Raw genomic sequence first — 27,331 nt, forward strand, 5'->3', positions numbered from 1 at the left:
AAGGGGAAAAAAGAGAGTCCAGGCTGACAATTAACTCTGGATCTTGGCTTAACAGGAACATTTGTATTCACCAGTACAGTTATCTGTAATGACAAAGAAACCACTTGGGTTTAGCAAGTCTGTTACGTTCATGGGTACATGTAATTGTGTCCTGCAGCTACATGTAGCATGTCCTGCCACTGTGGCTAAAGCCTCCTGTGCTGCCTTCCGCACTTATAATACACACTAATTGGTTTTGAATCCTTCTTTGTCACTCGTGTGTAGACTTCCTGTACAGAATAACCCGTCACCTCTAGATCCCAGTGAGTTAAACCAGATGCAAGGATATTGTGGCTTTACAAGTAGGAAAACGAGCATCCTCTCAGAGCTGTAATTCTGGCATTTTGGGGAACAGCTTTCTCAGCTTATATGGCATAGGGCCTAGATCCTTCCTTTCACACTTGTGGACAGTTAATTGATGTACTTTTGGATTTTAGTCTTCTCCAGGGAATGCAGGTTTTTGAGAATCTGAGGGCTGTGGTGTGGGTGGATTGATATCTTAGTAAGCTCTGAGACCTTTGGTCTGACAATTCTTCTGCCCCAGTGTGCCTATCTGTAAAACAGATTGTGATGTCCTTATGGCTAATTGGTGCTTAAATACTTTCAGAGCTGTGGGTAAACCACTAATTAGTCACAGTCATTTAGTCAAAATTCGTAAAGCCTGGTATTAGCCCATATGCTTTATTAGTTTGGAGGGAATCTCTTGAAAATGCATTGATTTAGGCATCCCTGCTGTATTTGCTGCTATTTGCTTGTTTGATGATAACTTTCTGGGTTGTGATTGCTACAGATGTTGCTGAGTTGTGCCGTCTGCTTCTAGTTGTTGTGATGTTCTTTTGGTTTAAACAGTGCAAAATCCTCTTTCCAAAAAGAAATGTGGAAATAAACCAGGATGCAGATACTGCTGTGATAACTCCTCTGTTTCAGTATGTTCTACATCATCACTCTTGGTACTGGGATTTATCTCGTCTGAGCCCTCTGCCATCCCGATCTGTTTTATAGAGACATCCCAACATGCCTGTACACACAGCACACATGCACCCACAGTCTCTTACATTACATTGGGAAAGAACCATAAGGCTGGAGCGTGTTGACTCAACTATTTAATGAGGTGCAATAAATCTTGACAAGACCAGCTGGCACTGGACTCAGGCTTCTCATCTTTTTACCATTACACTGAAATGTGAACAATAGTGGAAAGAAATGTAACTCTTCTTTTTTTTCCTTTTTTTCTTCTTCTTTTTTTTTTATTACTCAGATCTGTAGCACTGTATTGAAATCATCCACTTTCATGGAATGCAAAGCATGGGGGATGCTGTGGAAAATGTTAGTGATGTAAAAAACTCTTTTTCTGGTTCTTTTTCTCTCTTTCTGAAAGCACACTGATCTGACAGATCACACTAGTGTGCTCAGCAGCAAAAGCCCTGCCACACACACTGGCTGGGCACAGCAGCCGTGTTGAGTAATGATACCCAGGAGGTGTTTCAAGTCTGGCAGTGAGATGTGCTGTACCTCCTGCTCCTCTTGCCTTCACATCTCACTTTTCACCTTCTCTAGCACACCAGTTATTAGCAGCTACTTCTCACCACCTTTACTAACTTTGCCTGTCACCAAGCTCCTCCTCTGCCACATGGCATGCTATGTAATCCTTTTCTCTTTCTCATTTCACCTTAAGGTGGTATCACTGGGGGGTGTTAGAGCTACCAGGGGGCATCACTGGCTAGTTATGGCTACCACCAGGTCTAGCAGTGTTGACTGTGTTACTTGAGTATCATTTTAAAAAACACAAGTAATTAAGCAGCTTGGACATCTAAGCACGTGGCATGGTTCCAGAGCACCCTCCTTGGCCTCCCAGAGAGGATTATGTTTTAATGGACCAGATTTATTCTTTGAAAAGAAGTCTGTGTGAATAGTGCATTTCTTGTTTCAGGTGGGTTTTGTTCCTGACAATGGCATCCATCAATCTCTTTTATGTTTCCTGCCCCATCACTTAATGCCAGTCTGTCCTTGAAAGTAATTGTTCCCAATCCATCTATATATCTCTGGATTCACTTGAGAAAAACTGTCTGAGCTTTGAAGTGTATCCCATAATGATAGCTGACAACTCCAAAACTAATAGCTGCACCTCATTGCTTTATGATTACAGCATTTGATGTGTGCTGGGCTCTGGTGCCTGGTGGAAGGAGATACATCCTGCAAGACAAAGTTGGACCCTCCTCTGGATGGCACTGAATGCGGTGCAGACAAGGTAATCAAAATGCTTGGCAGCAATCACTTTGTTTTTTCCAGCATGGTCAGTGGAATACTTGCTTCTGAGATGTTCAGTATTTAGCATAAACCTTTCTTTTGTGCTCTTCTGATAGAGGAGCTGCTCAACTAACAGCTGGGTTGGGTTAGGTCTTTCTGATTTTGTGTTAAGTGTATTTCAGTAGCCTTTGGAGACCTCAGTAGTCAAGTCCTTGAGGTCTAGGCCTACAGTGAAGAAAAGCCCTGTGCCTCCCTCTGCTAAATGCACAGGGTGAGTGCCCTGCAAGTCATGCTGGGCAGTAGCTCGCTCATGTCACTTGTGTTCATTGCTGCTGCTGGGGTGTTGTGAGTGAGGTGCTCTGTCAGTGTAATCAAAGATAATAGTGTCCTTGGCTGTATTTGAGGTAAAAAGTATGGCGAGCTTTTAGGAAGACACTGGAGTAGTGGAGAAAGATGGAGAAAGAAAAAGGCGACTGAAAAACTTGATTGCTTCAAAAAGTAGCTCAGAATGTGTTGAGCTCAGTGGTGGTCAGTTACTCTTGAAGCACAGTTTGCTGTATCTACTCATGTGACTAAGGCATATATGATGTTTGGACTTCCCAGAATCCAGGTAGATGTAGAAAATTGTTACAAGAAACACAAAATAAAGTCCCAGATCGGTGGTTCTTCCTCCAGCAAAAAAAAATCACCATTCCGGTAACCGGCTTTAGTGTCAGGAGGGTGGGAGTTACTGAGGCTTACCTGCTGCCTCCCAGCTCACCTGCTGTGCTATCAGAAGTTGGCTTAAGTGAAGGTGTTTAACCTCTGAGATTGACCTCTGTGGCTAGGTGGTGAGTGAGTCATAAATAAATGTGTTTGATTCTCCTAGTGTAGCTTGATAACTTGTTAGGCTACAAAAGGAGCTTGACTGGTTTGGTAACTGCCAGCCCCCCACTTACTGGTTTGGGATTCTGATACTTTTGGTTTGTTGGGGAGGCAAGAAAGGGTAAAATCAAGAATTTTTTCCTGGGTCCTGGAAAGCATGGCAGAGAAACTGAGGAACAAGATTTTTGGATACATGTTTATTGGACTGCTAGAGTCCTGGTGATTCTTTTGTAAGCCTGCTCAGCAGTGCTCTGTATCCTGTCCCGGACAGAGCAGGAGAACAGGCCAAGTTTGCTGCTTGGTCAGGAGCTAGCACAACCTCTTAGAATCAAAGGTTGTTTGGGGCTTCAGCTAAGCCAGGTCCAAAATACCTCAATTATTTTATATATGCTGGGAATACTGTTGATGGAGACTTTGCTTTCGGGTATAATTTCTTGGACTCTGCTTCTGTGAAGAGTGTGGCTTTAAGTCTTTGAGTGTAGGTAGGTAATTACCTGCTTTATAAAGCAAGGGGCTCCACTCTGTGCTTATTGCTTTCAATGACAGAACTCCCTTTGGGGATTTGTTGAAGGTGACACTATCATTTCTATGTTTCACCTCCTCCCTTTCTCCTTCTCCCTCCTCCATCTCAACAAAGCCTTAAATATCTAGAAACTTAAGCATGGGCTTGTTGTAATCTCTCAGACATCCTTCTCAGTCTGCCTGTGTAGGAATGTTTGCAAGGTCAGGGTTTCTTTCAAGCCACTCTAACACACAACTGCATTTCAGTGGTGCCGAGCTGGGGAGTGTGTCAGTAAGACTCCCATCCCCGAGCATGTGGATGGAGACTGGAGCATGTGGAGTCCATGGGGCATGTGCAGCCGGACGTGCGGCACAGGAGTGCGGTTCAGGCAGCGGAAGTGCGACAACCCCCCGTAAGTCCTCACTTTGTGCTGCTTTCTCTTTGCATGGAGAGCTTAGAAATCCTTGCTGCAGGAGTACAGAGAAGAAATGGGCAGTAGAGCCACACTGAGGACACGAGAGATTTCTTGTTCATGAGCAGCAAGGACCAGGTCAAAATACTGCTGTGACCCAGAGTGAATTAGGTTCTGTGGAAGTGGCTTGAAGGATTACCATTAGAAGTGGCTCAAAGGGTTACCAGTGCAAGTGGTTGATTGCAATCATTCAAATACAGATACAATTGAATTTAAAACATGCAGTTTGGCAGGAAAAGTGATGCTGTGTTTCCTCTTCAGCACTGCAGTGAATGAGGAGGGGTTGATCTGTGTCTGCAGGTCAAACCAAGCCAATATACCTTTAGAGATCAGTTTTTCAGTGAGTGCTGGCTCTGGGCTTGGGAGGCAAAAGAGCGGCTGACAGTCCTCTTAGAGTCATATAGCTGTGTTGGTAAAGCACCTTGAGATATTCTGTACAGCAAGACTTGCTGCATATGAAGAGACGTTTTGCTGCCCGGTGAGTGCAGTGGGTGCTGTTTAGCTCCTGCACAGTGACTGCAAGTAAGCCCATGCTCTCTGTTTGGGCTTGGATTCAGGAAGAAACATGTTGTTACATCCCATGTGCCATCCTTCACCCCCCAGGTCAGTTGGGGCACATCTGGAAGTTGTCTTCCTTTTGGGAAGCCGGAACAGGCTACAGTAGTGGCCATTTAACTAGCCACCCCTCTTTGTGTGCATCATAACTTCTGAGTAGAGTGAGGGTGCTCCTGATCTTTAGAGCAGCCTTCCATGTGTACCTCAATTCATAGTTTAAGGTTTTCACCACAGGAAACTTCTTTTTAAATGGGGGCTGAAATTCTGGCAACATATGGCTTCAAAGTGCCTGCCTAGATGGCACACACTGGATGCTGCTGAGCTGTATTCATGCCAAAGGGATATTTTTGTTTGTTTATTCCTCACCTTAAATAGCATGTCTGTGATGGATTTAAGAAGGGCAGATCCTGTTCACCAACCTCACCTTCTTCTGTGCCCAGGTGACTGCCTGGTGGATGTGGAGCAGGCTGTGGATGAAGTCTTCCTGGACTTCAGCAAGGCTTTTGACACCATTCCCCACATCAAACTCCTGGCCAAGCTGTCAGCCCCTGGCTTGGACAGAAGCACTCTGAGCTTGGTTAGGAACTGGCTGGAGGCTGAGTCCAGAGAGTGGTGGTGAATGGTGCCACATCCAGCTGGCAGCCAGGCAGTAGTGGTGTCTCCCAGGGATCAGTGCTGGGCCCCATCCTCTTTAATATCTTCATTGATGACCTGGATGAGGGGATTGAGTAACTTTGCAGATAACACCACGTTGGGGAGCAGATGTTGATCTGTTAGAGGGCAGAAGGGCTCTGCAGAGGGACTTCGACCAACTGGACAGATGGGCAGAGGCCAACAGGATGGCATTCAACACGTCCAAGTGCCAGGGGCTGCACTTTGGCCACAGCAACCCCAGGCAGAGCTACAGGCTGGGGTCAGAGTGGCTGGAGAGCTGCCAGGCAGAAAGGGACCTGGGGGTGCTGATTGACAGCAGCTGAACATGAGTCAGCAGTGTGCCCAGGTGGCCAAGAAGGCCAATGGCATCCTGGCCTGCATCAGGAATAGTGTGGCCAGCAGGAGCAGGGAGGTCATTGTGCCCTGTGCTCAACATTGGTTAGGCCACACCTTGAGTCCTGTGTCCAGTTCTGGGCTTCTCAATTTCAGAAGGACATTGAGAGACTTGAATGTGTCCAGAGAAGGGCAACAAGGCTGGGGAGGGGTCTGGAGCACAGCCCTGTGAGGAGAGGCTGAGGGAGCTGGGGTTGTTTAGCCTGGAGAAGAGGAGGCTCAGGGGAGACCTTATTGCTGTCTACAACTCCCTGGAGGGAGGTTGGAGCCAGATGGGGGTTGGTCTCTTCTCCCAGGCAACCAGCACCAGAACAAGAGGACACAGGCTCAAGCTGTGCCAGGGGAAGTTTAGGCTGGAGGTGAGGAGGAAGTTCTTCACAGATAGTAATTGGCCATTGGGATGTGCTCCCAGGGAGGTGGTGGAGTCCCCGTCCCTGGAGGTGTTCAAGAGGGGATTGGATGTGGCACTTGAAGCCATGGTTTAATTAGTCATGAGGTGTTGGGTGATAGGTTGGACTTGATGATCTTTGAGGTCTTTTCCAACCTTATTGATTCTATGATTTTCCTGAACCAGAAACTGAGCAGGTTTCTTTGCTGTCAGCTACAAAAAGTCTCTTTAACCAGAGTGCTGACCAAACCTAAATCCATTCATCATCGTTCCTTAAATGGCAGGAAGTGCTCCCTCCAGGGCTGCACACTGATTTTAAAGTTCTGTTGCTCATATACATTCTTGGCTGGGGATACACACGTGATCTTCTGTTGCTTCAAGTTCCTGGCATGAGGCCACTCCTGCAGCTGGTTTATTCACTGTCCAAAAATGTTGACTGAGGGATTTATCTTTTATTTTATGTATATTTGGTCTTGGGATTTTTATTTGTGTTTTTTTCTGGAATCTTTACTCCTGCCAGCTGACTTTCGAACGTGTGAGACCATCACTGTTGCTTCACTGTTCTCTGTAATTTCACTGAGATTTGCATGAATTGCCTCCAAATGGTTGTAAGGCAGCGTGTCGTGAGCCTGTGTGCATGTGTAGACCGCTGAGTTGTGCTGCCTTGTGTTCTTGTCTGGACTTTGAACTATTGTACAGGGGGACCGAAGAGAAAGCCTAAAGAGAAGGTTAAATGGAACACCCAAATGTGATCTCAACCACTTCTCCAATTCCCTCTTGTCACGTAAAAAGGTCATGGTAGTATAGATGGGCTTTGGTTTCTTCAGTTCCATCAGTGAGGGGATTCTCTTGGCATAGATACGGTGGAAGATGAGTGTGAAGTTGTCTACCAGGAGAACTCACAGAGTCACTGTTTCAGGCATGTATCAGGGTGGGCTTGAATTACACTGTTGATTGGAGATAGATTTTGCAGGTGCTTAATCCTGGTGTTGGAGCAGTGGCCTTTCCTCTGTGTTTAAAAAACAACTTGTAAAATGGTGTGGGTTACGTGGATGAAGTTAACTGCTGCACAGATTTGTTTCTGGTCCGTGTACTTGTGATACAGGATGCAAACACTCCATAGCTTCTCCTAAGAAAGGTCCTGAGTGCCCAGAGGTGAACAGCATTTTGGATTACCTCTTACCTGAGGTGTGCAGTGTGTAGGTAGCTCGTATTCATTGATCAGTGTTTGAGATACTACAAAAGAACATGCTTCTGAAATACTCCACAGCATCTGTTGTGATAAGCCAGTTACAGATCCAGAACGGAGCTTGAATAGTTTTCTGTCAGAACCACTAAGAGCAGGATTTGCCCTCCAGCACGGAACATCTGAGAGGAGGGATCATTCCTGCTATTTCAAGAGCTGCCTTGGACAGGGACAATGAGGCAAAGCTGTGCTGTTCCTGCTGACCCTGGTTTGTCTTTCCTGTGGCAGCCCGGGGCCGGGTGGGAAGAACTGCCGGGGAGCCAGTGTGGAGCACACTGTGTGTGAGAACTTACCCTGCCCTAAAGGTGTGCCAAGCTTCAGGGACCAACAGTGTCAGGCCCATGACAGATACACCAACAAGAAGAAAAGCCTGCTGACAGCCGTCATGGTTGATGGTAAGTTTTCCATCTCCCTCTGTAGTGCCTTGCTGTTCCTTAACGGGAGCTTCTCAGCCCCTGTTGATTTCATCTGCAAAGCCCTCATTTGTTGCTAAGAAGTATGTTCCCCTTAGCTACAGCTGAAAGACTCATCACAATGAGTTGTTCTCCTTGCTGCCCCGCTGTTCTTTTGGCCTTCTTAACAGAATACACAGAGCTGCCTGTTCTTTAGTCAGTGTTTTGTAATGCTGGGGAAGAGGTGCCCTAAGTTGATTCCCGGTCTGAGCAGAGAGGTGTTTGGGAATGGCAGTTTGAGTGGGAGAAGGGGCAAACTAACCTGGAACTGAAAAAAAGAAGAAGGAAAAAAAAGATTCCCTGGGATATTTTTGAAGTGTGTCAATTCTGGGCATTCCAGTGTGATTGCCTCTCCTACTTACATGTCTTTAATGCTTCCTTTGCTGGGTCTTGCTGTTCATCTACTGTTCAGCTGGATGTTGGGGGGACATGGGAAAGGATCATAGTGATGTCCTTTCTGCAGGAGCAAATACATTTTGCTGCACTCTGGTGAAAAACAGACAAGGCTAGTTTCATTTGGTCATCCTAAAGACATGCTTGATCAGAGGAGGGTGGTGCTGGAACTCATATCAGAAGTCCAGACATTGGATAAGCCCTTTCCTGTGCTAGCACTAACAAATTCAGTCTGAAGCCAGTTCAGACATGCAGAGTTCTGGTTCCACTGAAAACCTAGAAAAGGCCTGTGCCACTTAGCTTAATGCCTTGGCAAACCCTCTCTCTGGTGTCTGATGGAGGGAAGTACTTGACTCTGTAGTATGAAACATGTTTCCATTTGAATGTCTGTAAGCTCTTCCTTGGATGAAGTCTGTGAGGAGCAGGGTCAGCTCCAAAGGACAAACATTACACTGCCTAAATATCTGTTTTTTAAACATATGGCAAATGCAGTCAGCAAACCCTGACATCTGCTGTATGCTGACAGATAGTAATACAAATCTTTGAAAGAGCTTCTCTGCTTAACTCCTTTTCCAGCTAAATGCAAGAGTAGCTTTTCCAAAGTGAGGTCTAAATATATAATCTAATGATTGCCATTAACATGGATGAAAAACACAACCTTCCTAGTCTCGTATATTGCAAGTCAGTTTGGGAGTTTTTCCCTAGACATTCTAGCAGCAGATATTCTGTTCTGTTTGTTCTGTTCCTAAAAGCAGTTGCTTTCATATTTCCTTTTCCAGATAAGCCATGTGAACTCTTCTGCTCTCCACTGGGGAAGGATTCCCCTGTGCTGGTGACAGACAGGGTCCTCGATGGTACTCCGTGTGGGCCTTACGAAGCTGACCTCTGTGTACATGGCAAGTGCCAGGTGGAGTAACTTTCTCTTGTTTCACTTCTAGTGTTATGTGTAGTCTGGGGCAGCTCTGTATGTCTTAGAACGAGCATCCCTGCAGGTGGCTGGAAGGCTGTCCCTGAGGTGAGAGGGCAACCCTATTTCAAAAGACCCATTGCAAGTGCTCCACAGCCCTGTGTCTTGGTCTGCAAACTCTAATAAATGCCCAAGGTATGAGATTATCCCTGAACAGCTGGGAATGTTCAGTGACCACATTTGCTGTGTGTAGTCATGAAGTGGCTTGGGTGGGAAGGGACTTGTGTGAGAGGAGCAGATGGGAGGGGAAATCTGGCTTGCTTAACTGCCCCATTTTTGCTATTAGAGGAGTCACTGGAAAAGCACTGCTGCTGCAAACTGGATTACGAGTTATTCCTACCCTGGCACAAGTGTTACAGTGCCAGCATCATGATGATCTTCAGGTCTACCTGGTTACTGCCTAGAAATGTTGAGGAAGCTTTTCAATGCCGGTTGCTCCTTGACTCCTGCCGTTGCATGAGCCAGTAGCTTCCCTTGTGTGAGTTTTGCTGACTGTATTACTATATAATGCCAAGGTGAGCTACTCTAGGAGCCCATCAAAACTCTTTGAAAGACCTGTTTTCCAGGCAGTGAGAAGAAAGTTCCTTTCCTCCCACAAACCAGGCTTCAAACCTCCACACAATAGAGAGTATAGGTTTAAAGGAGCAGATCTGCAGCCCAGAACACAGCCCAAGCCAGTTTGCTGTTGCCCCATCTACATTTACTTGTTTGGGTCACATAAAGAGCCAACCACAGAGAATGCAGTGTAGGCTTCCTTCTGCCATACCACAGTGGGACAATCAGTGTCCCCTCAGTTGTCTCTGGATGGAGTGGCCATACCCTGGCCATGTTCGTTTCCTTCTGTCCCTGTTCAGACAAGGTAAGAATGGAGGTGGACTGTGGTCAGGAGTCTTTGGACTTGGTTCCCTTTACCTGGAGTGAAGATGTGACAGCCTATAGCCATTGCAATGTTGATTATGTCTCTCTAGCCAAATTACATAGGCAGCCAAAACTAGGTGTGGGAGATCCTGTGTGGTTTGCTGCACAGTGAGACAGTTCATAGCAGAGCACATTGAATGCTTATAGCTGGTATTTCAGATTCCCTGAAAATTCAGGGGAGTTGTGTAGACCTATAATAACTGGAGATTTAAGGTTTGGACAAGTGATGAGAGAGAAGAAAAGGTCTATTTAAAGAACATAAATTACAGGAAGTCCTTGGGAATGGGTGCTCCTAGCAGTGTGTTGCAGTTGGATTCGAGTCACTGTCACAGACATTATGACAAGGCACTTAGTTGCTTTTCTCCCTCCTAATCGTGCAGCAGGTGTTGAAAGGTCGCTGCACACACATTAGTGATGTGAAAAACAGTTGAGTTGGCTACTGCAACCTTGCCAGTGATGGATTCTTCCTGGCAGTTCTTCCTCCCCTAGATCTGTGTCCTGTACTAGGAGTTACTCTCTTCATTATTAACCAGCCTGTTGTATCCACCAGAACAGCTTCCTAGTATCACCCTTTACTTCCATTAACTTCACTGGAAATATGCTGGTCTGCCATGGGTGCACAAGCTGCTCTTTGGCATCATTGTTGCCTTCTGTGAGCTGTGATTAAGAGCTACCAATGTTTATTGCTTCTAGCCTTCCAGGCAGGGGAGATAGGTGAGCACGATATTCACCTGGGTAAAGAGAGGCTTTGGGAGCATAATGCAGCATTACTAATAGCAGTGTGATGAGATAAGTGAAAAAGCTCTGTCTGGATTGAGTTTTGCACTGCTGCAGGAGACACTTCCCACTGTTTCCTGCCAAATGCTGCTGAAGAGGCATTTTTAATTCAATCCTCCTAATTTATTCAGATGAAGACTCTGAACAGCAAGCTGCCGGGGAGCCAGCATGAGTTGGATTCTCTAGCGCTTTGCGCAGAGCCAGGTCCGTGGCGCATCCCACGGTACTTCATTTTTCCTGTTTTCATCTGTATCTGAAAAAAATCAAAAATCCATTAATAACCCTCTGTAGTAAGGCCAGCTGTGCACCTCCAGCTGTGTGCCATTGACCATTACAGTGGCCTGGCTGGCTTCACTGCTCCAAACATTCAGATCAGCCACAAATGCTAAATCAGGCATTATGGCAGTGTATGTTTTCTTCTTCCAGAGAGGAGCAGTAGCCAGCTCCCCTCCGAAGGAAAGCCTTTATGAGCACAGAGCTTTGGAGGTACATCATGAAAAGCAAATTGCACTCTAAGTCAGGGGCAACTGCCTTTAACTGCGCAGAGAGGTGATGACAGCTGCAGAACATTCAGTCCGTTGCATCTGGCTGAGAGAAAATGCGAAATGATCAATTCAAGCCGAGCAGATTTGAAAGCCTGGGAACTCATTTCTAATGCTCTTCTGCCTTATATAATTTAGTGCTGAGAATTGCCATATGTGACTGTGTACCCCATTTGCCACAGATACTTGTCTAACTAGCTGTCTATTAAACCAATTTAATCAGCATATTTATTTAATTACTCTTCTCCTTATTTCTTTATCCAGTGTAGACAAAGCCTGGCAACAAGCATTGCAGGGGGCCCTGGAGAAGAGAATAAGTGCTGAAATCAGAGGGTGGTATTACTGTTATTTATTTTCATGTGTAATCCTTCTAGTTACATGCTCTCAAAGGCAAGAATGACACATTGTCAGTGTAACAGACAGATTAGTAGTAACCATTGCCTCTGAACATCTCCTCCAGGAAATGTAATAGCTCTTTTCACTTCAGCAGGAGGTGCTCCTAAATGAAATTCATGCATCATTACTGCATGATGAATGAATGGAAAAGAAAAAAAAAACCCTGTTCTTGAAGGGGGGGGGGGCGGGTGAGAAGGCAAGCAGGAACAGATTTTCTGAAGCCTCAGAATACCATCACTGCATTTGGGCACTAAGGGAGAAGAGTTTTCCTTCAGTTAGTAGCTTACTACAGTGCCATTTGAAAGCCATGAGCTGAGCTGTGATCTAAACAATGTGAATGAAGCCTTCTGGTGTCAGTATCACTGTTACTGAAACAAAATCATCATAAGCACCAGCAAACATGTATTTATCACTTGCACCTGGAGGCAGCTGCAGGCAGTCAACTTGGTTAATACTTTGGTCATGCATAGAAGCACCAATCAGCCCTCAATTTAGAACAGAAGTTCCTAAGTCACCTGAAGGTTTTGTAACCTGGCTTCTTGTCTTTGAGACAGATCATAAAGTCTTCATTCAGTTTTGTCCTGTTCTTGTTTATTAGAGTTGTTTCTGAGGCTAAACATTTCATTCTCAATAGTGACAGAAGGTTGCCAGAATAAGGACAAAATAAAAGCTCTGTAAGAGCTTCAGGAGTTGGGCTCAAAAATGTGAGTGTTATAAAATTATGCCTTTTGGAAGAAACACTGTAGAATAACTACAAATGGACTTAGCCTTACCATCTTCTGAGCAAACTAGGTGTCTTGTTCAGTGTGCATATAGGCTGCTCCTAATCTTCTAGCAAGGAGAATTTATTTTCTCCTGAGATTTCTCTGAGACAGCAAATCTGTAGCAGGTTGGAAAACAAGAGCAGTCTGATGCATCTGAGGAAGAGGAGAGTGAGTGCTCCTGTACACTTTGCAACTTCTCTCCCCTGCTTCCACAGTTTAGTTTCTGTCACACGGCCTTGCAGTCATTGTGAAGATGGGGTAGGGAGGACAGCATAGCTGCAGCTCGGATTACTTTTATCTCCTCCTATTTCTCTTCAAGTGAGAAGCGGCTTTGAGAGAGAGGGCTCCCTGGGGGGGGTTGTTCTCCCTCAAGACTCTTCTGTGTATGTTTCATGAGTCAACCTTCATGGAAGCTGTGCACTTTCTAACCTCTTACAGTTCTTCACCCTGTGCTGCTGGTGTTAATAAAAAACCTACTGTGAGAAGTAGAGATAAAAACCTGTCAGATGTCACACAGCAGTGGTGTGGGGAGAAGACAAGCTGCTCAGCTGACTGTTGGGATGCACGTGCCCTTGTGCTGCCTTTTTGCAAAGGAGGGTTAGTCTGAGACTCATAAGCATGAGGCCTTTCCAATGGGGACTACGGATTGTACTGCAGGATGTAATCTAAGGTCTCTTTGAAAAGGGAGACCTCCTATACAGAGGAACTGGGCTGGAGATGAAGAGTAGTCTTTGTTGTGATTTGACAGTTTTAGAGGTGAAGATGTTTTGGCTCTACCCAGAGTTTTCTTACGAATGTTCTGACATGTCAGTCTACTTTTAACTTCTGTTGAACCCACAGTACAGTCAGCGGTGACAAGCCACATGTTGGGCTGCCCTGGCACAACAAAAGCAGTGTCTTCCCAAAGCAGTTGTTGCAGTATGAAACTCAAAAATGGACACAGCTTCAAAACCAGTTTTTGCCAGTTGGATAGGCAGAGTGCCAGCAGAAGGATGCAGGTGGCAGACCAGGAACTGTAGTTATCTGCTGGACCTGTTGCTGGCAAACAGTTTTCTATGTACTCAGTACCCACTTTCTGCATGTGACTGATGCATTTCTGGCTTTGCCTCCTCACTTGAGGATTTTCCATGTATTATTCATATGCCTGCTGTACAAACTGTGGTACAGGATGTTCCAGACTGGGTAGCTTATCTCTCTACAACTTGGCTTAGCACTGTACATTGATAAATTATTTAGTGTATGTTCACAAAATCCAGAAGGATTGTTTGAACTACAGAAACCTGTTTTATAGTTGCCTCTTTTTTTCAGTTTCTGGGCCTGTGGCAATGTAATCTGAGGCTAAAAAGAGTATTGAGGCTTTTGGTGAGTAAGTGATAGTGACAAACCCAAAACTTTGTTGATACCTTACTGCTTTTTTGGTATACTTAACAGTGGGATGTGAAAAAAAAACCCACACCATGTTTTTTTCCCCCTCTTCTGTGTTAACCTGCAGGGAGCATACAATAGACAATTCATTGTGATATCTACTTTGGAGTTTTAGATTTCATTTGTGGCTCCAGCAACCAAGAACTGGCCAAAAGGGAGGCTACAGACAGATCATATACTGCTAAGTGTGCATTATTTTCAGCCCCAGAACTGACATGATAAATGTCTCTTTCAAACAACAGGCACTTGATATAAAATCCTCTGGTGACTACAGCCTGCTGGCATCTGTGCAAACCAAGGTAGAGGCAGGGTGGAATTGGGTCAGAGGTGACAATTTGGGTGAAGCTGGTTTGGAAGGATGAGAAAGGGGTAGCTACAGAAAGCAACCAAAGAACAGAAGCAAAGGAGTTCCTGGGATGGGAAAGGGCTTGGTATTATTTGCACATTCACTCATATAGCCTGCTTTGCTGCCAGAACTCAGGGGGGTTGACACGTGAATTTCAACCTCTGCATGTGAAAAAGTGGTCATCAGAAATAATTGCATCTGGCATCCCCATGAACTGCTAAGGGATCTAAACACAAAGTCAGTGGGTAGGTGCAATTGTGTCCAACACAGATAAGATAATGCAAAGTAAAATAGACAGAGTGTATCTCCTGTTCCAGCAGAGCTGCCCTCGTCCAGATAAAATCTGAAGGCTTGGGAAATGACAGGAGGATGTTTGCTGACCTAACTTCTCCATGGACTTGAATCCATCACACAAAATTTTTGTGGAACAGGAATAGAGGAAACTTACAGATGAACTGCTTGGTTAGTGCCATGGTTTAATTGATCAGATGGTGTTGGGTGATAGGTTGGACTTGATGATCTCAAAGGTCTTTTCCAACCTGGTAATTCTATTCTATCTTACTCTGTTCTGTTAGGCAGCTTGGCTCACCCTCCTGTACAAATCCTGACAGACACCCATAATGCTCCACGAAGGCAGTGGTGTTTAAAACAAAGAAAGAAGAATTCTCTCACCCCTCAGATCTGAATGTCAGTTCCTCACATATGTACATTCTTGTTTCACGTGGGCCGTCCCCGGAGGTGTCGATGGACACTGGATATTATGGACCAAAAACTGGCAGTGTAGATGAATCTGTCATAAGCAGCATGCTCTGTGCATGATTAATTTGTAAAATGGCACATCTTGCATCAATATTTATATTTGATCCATTGAGACAGCTAGTTAGTACAGCATATGGGAAGCATTACAGTTTTGTGAGCCTACGGTGTCATTTCTTGCACAGAGTGGGTGTATATAACAAAAATAATTGTGTTTATGTAGCAAAACATACTCACACAGCCTGCATCAATTGAGCTCTTGCACAGCCATTGCAAGTACAAATAAAAATACCATTAAAAAATAGCCAAGCAATACAGAAAACAGTTCACACAGAAGAATCCAAATGATGTGTATTCAGAAGAAGAGAAGTTTCCTATGCTGGAGCCAGCAATGACTGAAGCTGGAAATACCACCCAACAAGCAGTATTTTCAGACATTTAATTATCAAAATGAGAAGAAGGGGGAGGGAGAGAAGGAAGGGTAAGCTGAGATACAGCTTAGAGAGGATGCATTGTAGGTGCTTGGCTCAGCAAATGTGCAGGTATCCATCCATGTACAGACCAACGGGTAGTTCCAAAGCACGGTGTCAGGGTAGGAGAGTGCTTGGGCTGAAGGTCATTCAGGAACCTGTGGCTGTAGCTGTGGCTGCCCATGCTGAGAACCCTAAACCCATGCTGAGCCCTAAAGACTATTTTTAAGTTTCTTGCCAGCGCTCCCATGTTTTAACATGGTTTAGGTTAGAATCTTCCTCTGTCCCAGATGATGCTGTGAATAGCAGTACTTCAGGCTTTCAACAGCTACTACAGGCAGGAGGTGGAACTCCTGGGTGATGTCAACATTGGCCCCTTCACCTAAGTTATGGACTTCACTGTCCAAGGCCATGTTGGATGGCACAGAGAAGCTCCGAGAGAACAAAACCAGGGCTGACAGTGGGAAGTGCTCCCACAGATTACTACACAGATGGTGGTTACACCAGACTGGCTTTTTACTTTCTATTCTTCCTTCTGAGCACAGAGAGCTGCAAGTGCCCTGCTCACTCCTTAATGGACCATCTTGGTAAGAATACAAAACTGCTTCCCTTCTCACCAGTCCATTCAGTTCTGATGGAACTGAAGGTATCCTGCTATTGCTGGATGCACTGGTGCATGGTCTCGGTCTGCTCACCTGCAGGGTGACTCTTGGGTCAGAAACTACACAGGACGTTATTTACAGGGTCTGACTTCAGAATGTAAAGCTTCCCCTTCCTGCTTCTTAATTGAAAAATAAAATCCCCTCCCTTTGGTGGGTTTGCTGGGCTGAGGAGGAAGCAGCACAGATGGAGATGGTGAAGAGCAGATAACTCCCTGGAACTGCTTGGGATTTAAGGGATTGGGTTTGCGCTGGGCAGCCTGTCCCAGGGCTTGACAACCCCAGAAATTGTTCCTAAGGTCCCATCTAAGCTTGAGGACATTTCCTCTTGTTCTGATGCTCATTGTGTTTTGCTTCCTCACTCTTCCAGCCCTCTCTCCTCCACTTTGCACTTGTTTTAAGAGTGTCAGTACTTTCAACATGGGGAGGGTCTGAGCAACTTTGCAGCTTGTGGAATCCATTGTCAAATCTTAACCAAAGCTGGTTTATTATGTACTGTTGTTAAATACACTTCTACTTTGGAAACAGTTGGAAGGCTTGAGGAGGGGAAATAGGCTTCTAATGTTCATGTAGAGAAGAACAAAGTGCTTCCAAGGTATTTTTCCTCCATAAAGTAGCAAGAAGACACTTTTCTTTTTGTTTTTCTTTTTTCTTGAATCCAAGCATGAAAGCTACTTTATTCTCCTCAGGATTTCATTTTGTAAGAAGCCTGGCCCAAATCTGCTGAGGGCTTTAATTCTCAAGCTCTGGATTGAAGGGCAAGTCTGCCCTGTGGATGGGAGGGATGGTGCTATTGAAGGGAAGGCTGCAAGGACCATTCACGTTTCTTTCACTCACGAGGAGTTACAGTGAAGATGGAAGGTGAAAATCAACAAAAGGTTTTAGGAGGTATATTCTGGATTCAGTGGGTGTTCTTTCCATTCTCTCAGAGAGAGTCTTCAAGTCAAAGTGTGTCAGTGAGCTAGTAAATGTGCCAGGGAATGACATGTCTTGTACCCCAGTGTCAGAAGAGGGAGGACTTACTCTTTCAGAGGCTTTGCTGGCTTGCACCGGTTTACATGATCTGGGAAGCTCCAGTGTAAATGCAAAGCACGTTATTGCTAACTCCCCATTCTTTGTCTGCTCCGTTATAGTCCTACAGACTCCTCATGTAGCCCTGGGAATAAGTGTGGTTCAACACTCATTATATTCCCTTTATTCATTTGTGTGCTCACATTGTGCTAATAACAATGCAGTACAATAAAAGATAGCACTGCAGTCTTAAATTAAATGCAGCCTTTCCAGGATCTCAGCAGGGTGGCAGGCAGGCATATATTTCCAGCTGCCTTTCAGCAGCCCCATTTATAAATCATATTTATTTTCCTGGAAGGAAAGCTGCTGGGACATCCTTCTGTTTTGGGGGCAGAATCACATTCAGTATCCCTAAATTATTTGTTGGACATGGGTGTGAAGTTTAGACTTGAGAACTGCAACTGCCAGAAACTCTGCCGTCTTCTTCCTAGCTTTCTTTAACTCCCCTGTATGCAGGTTTTGTCCTGTCCTTCTTGTCCACCAGCTCACATGCTGTTGTAGTTAATGAGCAGCATTTCCCCCCTGACATGTGTAGGATGATCATCCTTTCTCAGCATGTGTCTGTCTCTAATTCTCTAACGATTTACCCAGACAAGTGCTGCAGCAGAACACGTCTGAGCCCTGGCAGTCTTTGATCAATGTAATACATCTGGACTCAGGCAGTGGCCAGTGTCTTCTGAAAAGAAGGGAGACGTTTGAGCAGGTCCCAGTTGCATTGCTTACACGCAGGCAGTCTCAGATAAACAGCCCAAGTCCTCTCAATATTTCCCTGCTTACCCCATTTTTCAAAATGTTTGCTGTTTTGATTGTTCCCTAAGATATGTCTCCAACTTTCCCCTGGCTTTATTATAAGAAGACAAGAAAGGGAGAGACCCAACAGCCTTATTCAAATCTGTATTATTAGTGACAGCCCTGCTAACTCATTTGCCAATAAATTGTTTATCTTCTGAGAATAAATCTTTAACTGATTTTTAATAGCAGAATGCCTGCTAACAACATGAATAATGTTAACCCTTATTTTAGTAGAAATTTGTGTTTTAAGATCAAATTCCTGATTCTTTTGAGGGTCTTACCTGGACAGAAAACAACATCCTGAGAGTAATGGCCATAAATATTTATCAGCATCCAGACCTACAAAGGTGCAGTGTTCACCATCGTAGCCTGTAAGTGATTCGGCAGTAAGGAAGATTACCGTGGCAGGCTCTGTAGCTGCAGGGAGAGTGCTGTGGCTAGCCCAGGAATACCAGGCTGGGGAAGCAAAGCTGCAGGGCTTTATTGGGAAAAAGTTTAGATAGGTATAGAAAATTTAAAAACTACCATTTAAAATGGAGTTGTAGGTGAAAATGTTGGTTTGGTTGTAGGTTGGTTTGGTTTGGGTTTTTTTCAATTGGACAGGGTGCAAGCCTATGGAAAAACTCATAACTGTGTGAGCAGTCTTATGGTATGGATTGGCCAGATGTGAACAGGGACCTGCTTCAGTTACATTACTTTTGCATTGCAGGTATCCTGAGCTGTGTGATTACTGAAGTCTTTTGTCAGGCATTGCAAAAGTGTGATCAGAACTGAGTGTTGCACTCCTCCTTCAGATCCCAATCCACAGCAGAGCTCGTTGACTGAGCAGCACACTGGAATTCGTAGCAGCGCTCTGAATTTGTGTGCGGTGAAGGGCTGTGACCAGGGCTTTGGTTACTTGGCTTAATTTTCATTTCAGGAAACCACACTTTTCTCATCTCTAAACTCTCACAGTAGTAGTATGTTCCTCTGGGATGTATTTGAGCTCCTCAGATGGAAGTTGCTATACAAACACGAAACGCTGTTTTAATCTGTCGTGTTTGAAGGAAGTTAGTATGAAATCTATGATGGTATATGGCATAACTGGTGTTTGTGAGACTCTCTTCAGTTGAACCTTCTGAAGCAAAGTTCATGCTTTTAATGCTAGAGAAGGGGGTTGCTGAATAACTGACTCAATATGATTACAGATGAGTACTCCCCTGTTTCACAGTGTTCTCTGCTCATTCAGGTTTTCAGTCAGATGTCTTAGCTCTGATCTCAATGTTTAGCGATACTTTAACCTTGCAAACAGAATAATGGGGACCTTTGGTTGTTGTCATTAGAAAATTGGCTGCGATGGAATCATTGGCTCAGCTGCCAAAGAAGATCGCTGTGGAATCTGCAGTGGTGATGGCAAAACCTGCAAAGTGGTGAAAGGCGACTTCAACCACACCAAAGGGATGGGTGAGTAACCCTCAGCAACTGTTTTAGTGGAGCAGAGGTTCTCTTAACTGCTTGAGGAGAGTTAAAGAGTCATAGTAATAGCTCTTCTTCTTGAATAGTTTGAATTACTCTAGTAAACAAAAACAACAACAAAAAAGCAAACAAAACCAACCAACCACCAAAAAAAATCAATTCAAATGTGATATCCTATCTGCTGCTTACTCAGTAGCCCAGATACCAGCCATTGCCTCTGTCTGACATTCAGAATGAAGTTGTGTTTCTCATTTTGAATGCTACCGGTGCCGGTGATTTTAAATAAGAGAGAAAATCACAGTAGCTTTTCCGCTTGGAGGGAAGGCTGACTTCAGCACCACCTTTGAGCTCTTGGAGGGCTCAGAACCATGCATGTTGCATGTTGCAGATGATTCATGTTATAATCAGGGTATCTCAGCTAAATGAAAGAGAACTCCCTTCTGAATATTCTTACTGATTCCCTGCCAGCAACGGTATCCAGTCGGGATGCAGTATCCAGCCAGAGTCAGGATGTCCCCTCTCTTGTTAAACACGAGTGTACATACAGCTTGGTGTCCAAATTAGTCTTTGTTCCAGAGTCTGTGTTGAACTTCTGAGAAACCTCTTATCACACATCCTAGTCTGGCAGGGGGAGGGAAAGCCAGATTGAGGAATTGCAAGCTGCTTCAATCGGAAGGAACTGCCCAGCAAAAAATGCTTTACATTCAGTGAACTGCCATTTTTGTATGGAGAGCTAGCTCAACAGGTGCTGCTCCAGGACTGGTTCAGCAAAGCACACAGCAATTCCCTTTGCACACCCACCGCCATTCGCTGTATTTACTAAAGCAGCACTAGCGCTTAGCCACTTCCTTTAATCAAGGTCTCAGCACTGAAGTCTGAGGTCCTGACTTTGTTCATTGTCCTCTTCCTCTACACTCTTCTCCTCATCTTTGGAGCCAGCTATGATCTGTAGGATTTTCCACCTGCCCCACATCTTTCTGGAGTACATTTGTGCTGTCGCATTGCTAGGCCAACCTGTTGAGTATTTCCTGCGTTATTACCTTTGACTCTTTCATCACAGGTATTTTCCACCTGCTTCTGTCAAGGCATTTGCATCTGATGCAAGTGATGGGAAAAGACTCTCATTCCCATTGGAAAAAACCACGTTCCATTTCTGTAGGGGATTTTATAGCTGTTCATGAACTTCTTAATTGCTCCTGAGGAGTAACCATCTTTTATCATTTCCAGTGAGACCGCCAAGCATCTTGTGCAGACAAATAAGGGCGTTCTGGATCACTGCCAGGAGGCTGCACCCCTTTCCAGCTAGACAGACTGCTTGAGGGTGGTAACTTTACAGGGCTGTAGGAATAAAGCAGTTCCAGCCTGAACTGGTTGTCTGGCTGCCAGGACACTACAGGAAGCTTTCACCCCCAACATCCTGTAACTTAGTAAGAGGAGCTGGCTGACTGAATGATGGTCTGTGTTCAAGCATTCATTGATCCTTATTTGCTGATGATCTCAGAAACACAAACCTGGCAAAACGTTGCTTTCTCAATGCAATGCCTTCACATTTACCCCTCTCATATAATCTCTGGGATAATTTGTTTACAATTATAATCTCATAAACATTTAGTAGATGTTTTGGGTTCTTAATTTTAAAGGGAATTAAATTTTATGTGGGAAGAGTTTTTAAAGGAGGCATCCACAATATGCCAAACCATCTTCTTGCAGGCTTTTTTGGAGTGACCCTCTTATAATGGGCATTTTACCCTACTGAAATGGAAAGAATATTTACACTCTTTTAATTGTTCCCTAGTCATATTTTCCTACTTTGGGATTTGTTTCAGTCTCCTTAGACACTGAAATTAGGTTTCTTGGTTTCACTTTTTATTTCCAGCCCTAATTCTTCAAACATTTTTTGCACTGTGAGTTACTCCTGTCAATTTCTATCGATACATTGCTGTTTGCAGGGTCAGGCCTTCAGGGAGACTTCGTGAACCTCAGACATTAGGCAAAGCCCCAGGTTTGGATCTGAGATACCACAAGTGACCATGAGGTTATTCAAGAAAAAAAAATGGCCTTTTTTCCTTTAAATTGACCTGTGAGCAAATATGTACAAAACACTGACAAAAGCTGGTGCAAAGGAGACTACACTGTGACTACAGTACCAGATTTACAGTTCGGATGTGGAAAGGATCACACAGCTCAGTGGCAAATCCCCATAAACTTGCTGCAATCCGAGTTCAGGCCAAGACACTGAGTCAAATCTGCTGCTTTATTATTTCAGAAGAGAACAGACTTCAAACATCAAGACATTGATTGTTTTGGAGTGGTATCTGTTGGGGGAATTGCAGCTGCAACTTTCGGGCCAGATCCTCAGCCGCTCTGTACATGGGCCGCTGCTGGCTGCGGGAGTGGTCCCTACATGTCCTGTGGTTGTAAATTGTGTTGTCAAGCCCTATTGACTGAACTAAATCCATGCCAACTCCTTTCTGTTTCTCAGTAACCAATAGTCATTGTAAGAAGGTTTCCACATGTGTGATGGCAAAGGCAAAGGCTGTTCCCAAGTGTTTCTCGTGTAAGATATTGAATGTTGTTTGCAGTGTTTGTGGGTGTTAGTGACGTCCTTTGGTGATGGTTCTTTATCTTCTCTTGGTTGGATTAGCTGGGGAGATTGGTATCAAAAGCCATGGATAAACTTCAAGTGCTTTTACTTTTTAGCTTGTGTTGTCACAGGTATCAAGTACAGATCTTTGCCTTGTAGAAAACCTATCTACATGAAAGAAAGCCAAATTTTCATCACCCAAGTAAAAAGAATTGTGCCTATTTTCATTTTTTCCCAGCCTTAATGTCACAGATGAGTTCTGCAACTCTGATGGGGCATGGTGGTGGAACACTCCTCATAGGAGGTCTGGCAGTTCAGATCTTGCCACCTGTGATCCAGCTGAAATGGATTCCATTTCTCTTTCAGGGAGGAGGTCAAAAGCCTTTATTTGTGATGCCAAACATCGCACACACTTGTGTGCAGCTGGCTGTCTTCAGTAGGCCAGCTGAATGCTCTGTTTAGACTGGGGTTTGCTTTTGACTGGCAGCATGCCTTGTGCCTCTTCCTACAAAATCATTTTGCAAAGACCAGCACAGACTTGTTCGGAAGTCCATCTCTGTCTCCCTGCTGCCATACAGGGGACCTGGACATAAAAATCTCCTTGTCTCATACCTGCTGGCTGGCTGATTTATCACTGACTTGTGTCCACGTTCCAAGGCTGTGCCTGTCATGCTCAGAGACCTGCGCTGTGAACGTGACCTGCATCCGCCTCTCGATTTTACTCAGCCACACCACGATTTTCATTGCTGCCTTTTGCTTGTGATCCAAAAGGTGGGCCACAGGTATTTGGATTTTTTTAAAAAGCAGAACACAATAAGGTTAGCTTTGTAAATATTGTTTTGGGAAATGAAAACTGGGATGGTGAAAAGACTGTTTACTGTGTATGCTGCTTGCCCAGCACACGTGTAAAAGGAAGAAGGGATATTTGAACAGTGGTCTCATAGGGCTGGCTAGGAGCATCTTTAGCCAGCACAAGAAACTAATTTTTTGTCAATAGGATGTACATCTAAATGATGAGAAAATAGAGCACTAGGGCTAATTCTGGGATGTCTTATAAGGGCTAAAGCAGAACATGCAGGTTAGAAATCATAGCAACCAACTTCACAGCTTTGAAATCTATCCACGGCTCTCTGGTGAAATGGTTTTCATCCAAATGAGCTATCCCATGGCTGGAAGAGCACAGGTGCTGCTGGAGAAATTTCACTCGACCTAACAGCAAGTGAGAATCCGCACAGCTATTCAGAAAGTGAACACATTTCCACTCTGCTGCAACGACTAGCACTCAACAGAAGATGCATGGTGGAAAGGGTCATGGAAATGGAGATGTCCAGCTGGTTCTTTCCCCTAAAATACTACAGAAGCTGTGCTGGCCATGACCGGCAAGTAGGCAGGGCAGTCTGATTTCCTTGACTTATGCAATGAGATCTTTGTTCAGAGCACTTTTTGATAGTTTGATAATGTCACTTTTGACTTTCTCACACATTATTTTCATGTGTGTGCAGGGGTAAGACATGAAGGTAGACTGCCCAGAGATCAGTACTTTCAGCCATGGGATAGATATTTCCTTTACCTCATAGTCCATCTTTCACTGCAATGTGAACCAGGAGAACAATTTTACAGTAGATCAGTGACGTTCTGAAGTCCTCACTAAACTTTCTCTCCTTTCTGGGAATAATAACAATGGCTAACAATGGATTTTCCTGTGTGAGCTGCTTTCCTCTTGCAAATCTCTCTTGCATTTAAATGAAGACACAGTAGCCACTGTTCATATATTAATCTCCTTGATGACAAAGCCACCTCTTTGTTCTGGTGACTCTTCTAATAGGAGTTACACCATGTAATTTGTATCTAGGATTTGCTTCAATCGCAGTCTTACATTCCTGAGACACTGATGTAATGCAGATTATCCAGAAAGATTGGTGTGTGCCAAAGTAACTGTTCCCAAGGTGGAGTATACTGCACACAGCACTATAAATTATCAAATAATGAAGTTCTCCTGTTGTACTTTCAAAGCTTCATCTTAACAGGCTGATTTATGGGTGAAATTACTAGAAATACTGCCTGATAGATGCCAAATCTCATCAGTCTTTAGCCAGTTCCTCATTTATAGCAGAACTTTTAAGTCCAGCCTTGCAAACCCCTGCGTTGCAGACAATTATCCTAAGCCCTAACATCTTTGAGAGCCCTTGACATAGGGCCAGCTCAGAGACTTTTTCTTACTAGCTGACACTTGATAATCTGCAGTTACAGTTTGTTTAATAAAATGTGCCTAGAAAACAATGGAGATGTTTTCTGGTGCACTTATCTCAAAGATCAGGAATATTCTGTGACCAGAAGCCTCACATTAGCTCTAATGGCCCAACTGGAGCACTGGTGGTGATCCGAGTTTATACCTGTGGCAGATCTGCACAGATGTCATCTAGTGTGTTTGCAGTAGGATTTGACTGCTAACTCACACAGTAGTGCTGGAACTAAGGAATGAGTGTCAAGGTGCTCTCAGTGGGACATGTCCAAGAATTCTGCTTCATCTCTGAGAGAATAGGTCAGGCCCATACAACTGCAAAGTGTTTCACAGTTCACTAACAGAAGAGTAAAGGTCAGCAGTCGGGGTTGTGCCACGTGGGCTCGGAGTACGTTTCTCCTTATTCGGGAGCTGCGAATGCAAGCCCCTAAAGCCATCAGTCAGGATTAGAAATTACATGGGGAGCACAATCTGGTGTAAGGCCAAACTAAACAGTCTCCAGAGCTAATATGCTATTAATAGCTTACACTCCACTATTTGCTATTGTGACATACAAATCAACTTTTCCATGTGGTGTTTCTCTCATGGCACAGTGATGAAATGAGAGTGCAGTTACGGCACTAGCTGAACCACCAGCACAGCTCCACAGCTCGCGCACCTCTCAAGCAGTGTGGCACACTCCTGGCTGCTGCTAGGTCAGAGAATGGATTCAGAATTCACTGAAGTTGGTGGCTGACTTTCCATTAACCTCAGTGGAACTCTGAACCCCAGCCTCGGCACGATTTAGCTCTGGCCATGTGTGTCTGGCCTGTGACTTAATAAGTACATAAATAAGCAAATAGTCCTCCAGCAGGTACATTAAATTACCTGAATTACTTGGGCATGTTCCAAACTGGCTTCCTAACAGGGGTGTTCAGGTGTGTCATAGGGCCTGTTTCCCATGATGGGTGTCATTAATCACACCTTTGCTGTGTGCTCCTGCCTGGTGGCTACTGTAAATTGGGTTTATATGCAGATGCATGGGGTGCAGTGAGGATGTGTGACTTCTGAAAGACTATGGTTTGACTTTAATTTAGTATCTCAGCTGATGAAAAACCAACTCCTGACAACATCTAGAATAAAATGCAATATCTGTTTGCTTTGATTTCATAACAGATTTCAGTATTGCCCTAAAAAAAAGACCTTGGGAGTGACAATTTTTCCCAGTGAAACCCACTCCATAGTAGCTCTGGCTTCTGTAGATAGACATGGTCTGCAGCTTCCCTGTCCCTCTTTCTGGTTTTCCTGCAAGGCCTGATGGACTGTTTCTGAGATATCCTGAGTAAGGGAGAAGTAAGGAACAAGGAGTAAGTGCAAAAAGAGCTGAGCTGAGAAGGGTTAAATGAAAAATGTAATTCAGGTACAATGATCAGAGAAAGAGGGACTGTGTCTGACCCAAATCAGCTGTCTACCCAATGCACCTGATGAAACCCAAGGGCTCAAGCCTTATTTCTAGCACAGCAAAGGGGCTGGGCACTGCTGGTTCAGACAGGTAGAAATGAATCTACAGTCTGGGACTGAAAATCCATGTCTGCGTCACTCCATGTCATAGTGGTGAGGGAATCACTAAGTCCTGAGATGCACAAAGCTGTCAGCATCCCCTTTGAGGACCCCATACAGCACAGCAGAAACATGGCCATTAAGCTGCACTGGTCTCTGAATATTCAGGGTAAGCTACTTAAAATCCAAAAGAATCAAGAGAGCAATAGCCCAAAAGAGGTGTCACTGCAAAGTGAACTGGGTGGCCAATTAGAAGAAATCAAGTCATGGTAGTGATGAGATTAGTGCCATTTACAGGGTCCTGATCCAGAGTCCAGTGAAGCCAGTGCAAATACTCTGCCTGGCTCCCAGACTTTTGAACTGGGCCCTGGTGTTCTTCAGCTTTCTAGTTTAAATGGCCCCGTTTGCCACCCCATGGACACGTCCATAACTCCGGGGTGGGGGGGAATATAGGCTACATTTCCTTGTAGCTCCTGATTATTCTTAGTGTTAGTCTGTTACTCAAAGTGGTATAATTGTGTCATATTGCTGGTTGCTGAAGGAAGCATGAAAAGGCAAAGAGAGACAAAACCCAAGAGAATTCTATAAAAATATGATGAGGTGCTGTACAAACTTCCCAACCACATCAGGTGCTCAGAGAGTCTTTGGCAGTGCCCTCAGACGGGGATGCAGGAGCGTCCGTTGGAAACTTCATTTCAAATCTCAGATGTCTGTTCTCTGATGTGCAGCATTACTCCTGACAGTGACTTTGGATCAGCTCAGGAACAGTCCTAGTGCATCCCCGCCAGTAGTGCAGGAGAACCAGGCTGATGGGAAGGGAGCAAATCTAACTAAGCCCAGGCACAAGCCCCAAGTCCCAGTTAGGCAGTACCTCTGTGTTTCTCTCCCTCTTCTGGGGCTGGAATGGGAGTCATAGTCACACGTGTCACAGCAGTGCAACTTGGCAGCCAATGCAGGGGTCCCATTTGAAGTGTTTCCCACCCACTCCCCAGCCTGGGCAGGAGTTGGTGCTTTTCATGGTGAGATACTGAATGATTGATGCCTCTGGCTGGTTGTGACATGCTCTCATCCATCTGCTCTTGTGTTACCATAGGTTACATCGAAGCAGCTGTGATCCCTGCAGGTGCCCGGCGGATCAGAGTGGTTGAGGATAAACCTGCTCACAGTTTTCTGGGTAAAAAGACAAAAGAGAAAGATGTTTTGATTCAAAGCTCAGCTCTGCTTTCTGTTAGAATGACCTTCTCTAAGTGACCTGTAAGATGATCCATTTGCTGTTGCCAGGAAGCGGCTGTTGATTTCATTCCTGTTGCAGTCTCTCTCGGCTTTCCTGGCTTGGTTTCACGACGTTTGCTCGATGTGATAGTATGTGGCACTTACAGGTCCTTGTGCAACCTGAAAGAACCACAGAATACTTTTATGTAAA

At 44.7% G+C, this 27,331-nt stretch overlaps 1 protein-coding gene across 4 annotated transcripts in view; it reads left to right on the top strand.

Moving 5' to 3' along the window:
• ADAMTS17 (ADAM metallopeptidase with thrombospondin type 1 motif 17) overlaps positions 1 to 27,331 on the top strand; it is a 187,410-nt gene that overhangs the window by 109,257 nt on the left and 50,822 nt on the right. For all 4 annotated transcript variants that reach the window (XM_068143316.1, XM_068143312.1, XM_068143313.1 and 1 more), the window contains 7 exons: positions 2,186 to 2,287; positions 3,919 to 4,064; positions 7,589 to 7,755; positions 8,985 to 9,112; positions 19,411 to 19,531; positions 22,026 to 22,100; positions 27,002 to 27,082. In XM_068143316.1, the coding sequence (XP_067999417.1) occupies positions 2,186 to 2,287; positions 3,919 to 4,064; positions 7,589 to 7,755; positions 8,985 to 9,112; positions 19,411 to 19,531; positions 22,026 to 22,100; positions 27,002 to 27,082 (820 nt within the window). The remainder of the gene's footprint in view (positions 1 to 2,185; positions 2,288 to 3,918; positions 4,065 to 7,588; positions 7,756 to 8,984; positions 9,113 to 19,410; positions 19,532 to 22,025; positions 22,101 to 27,001; positions 27,083 to 27,331) is intronic.

The sequence above is a fragment of the Melanerpes formicivorus genome, unplaced genomic scaffold (genome assembly GCF_026170545.1).
Source record: "Melanerpes formicivorus ecotype bairdi unplaced genomic scaffold, bMelFor1.0.p_v2 SCAF_10, whole genome shotgun sequence".
NCBI lineage: Eukaryota > Metazoa > Chordata > Aves > Piciformes > Picidae > Melanerpes > Melanerpes formicivorus.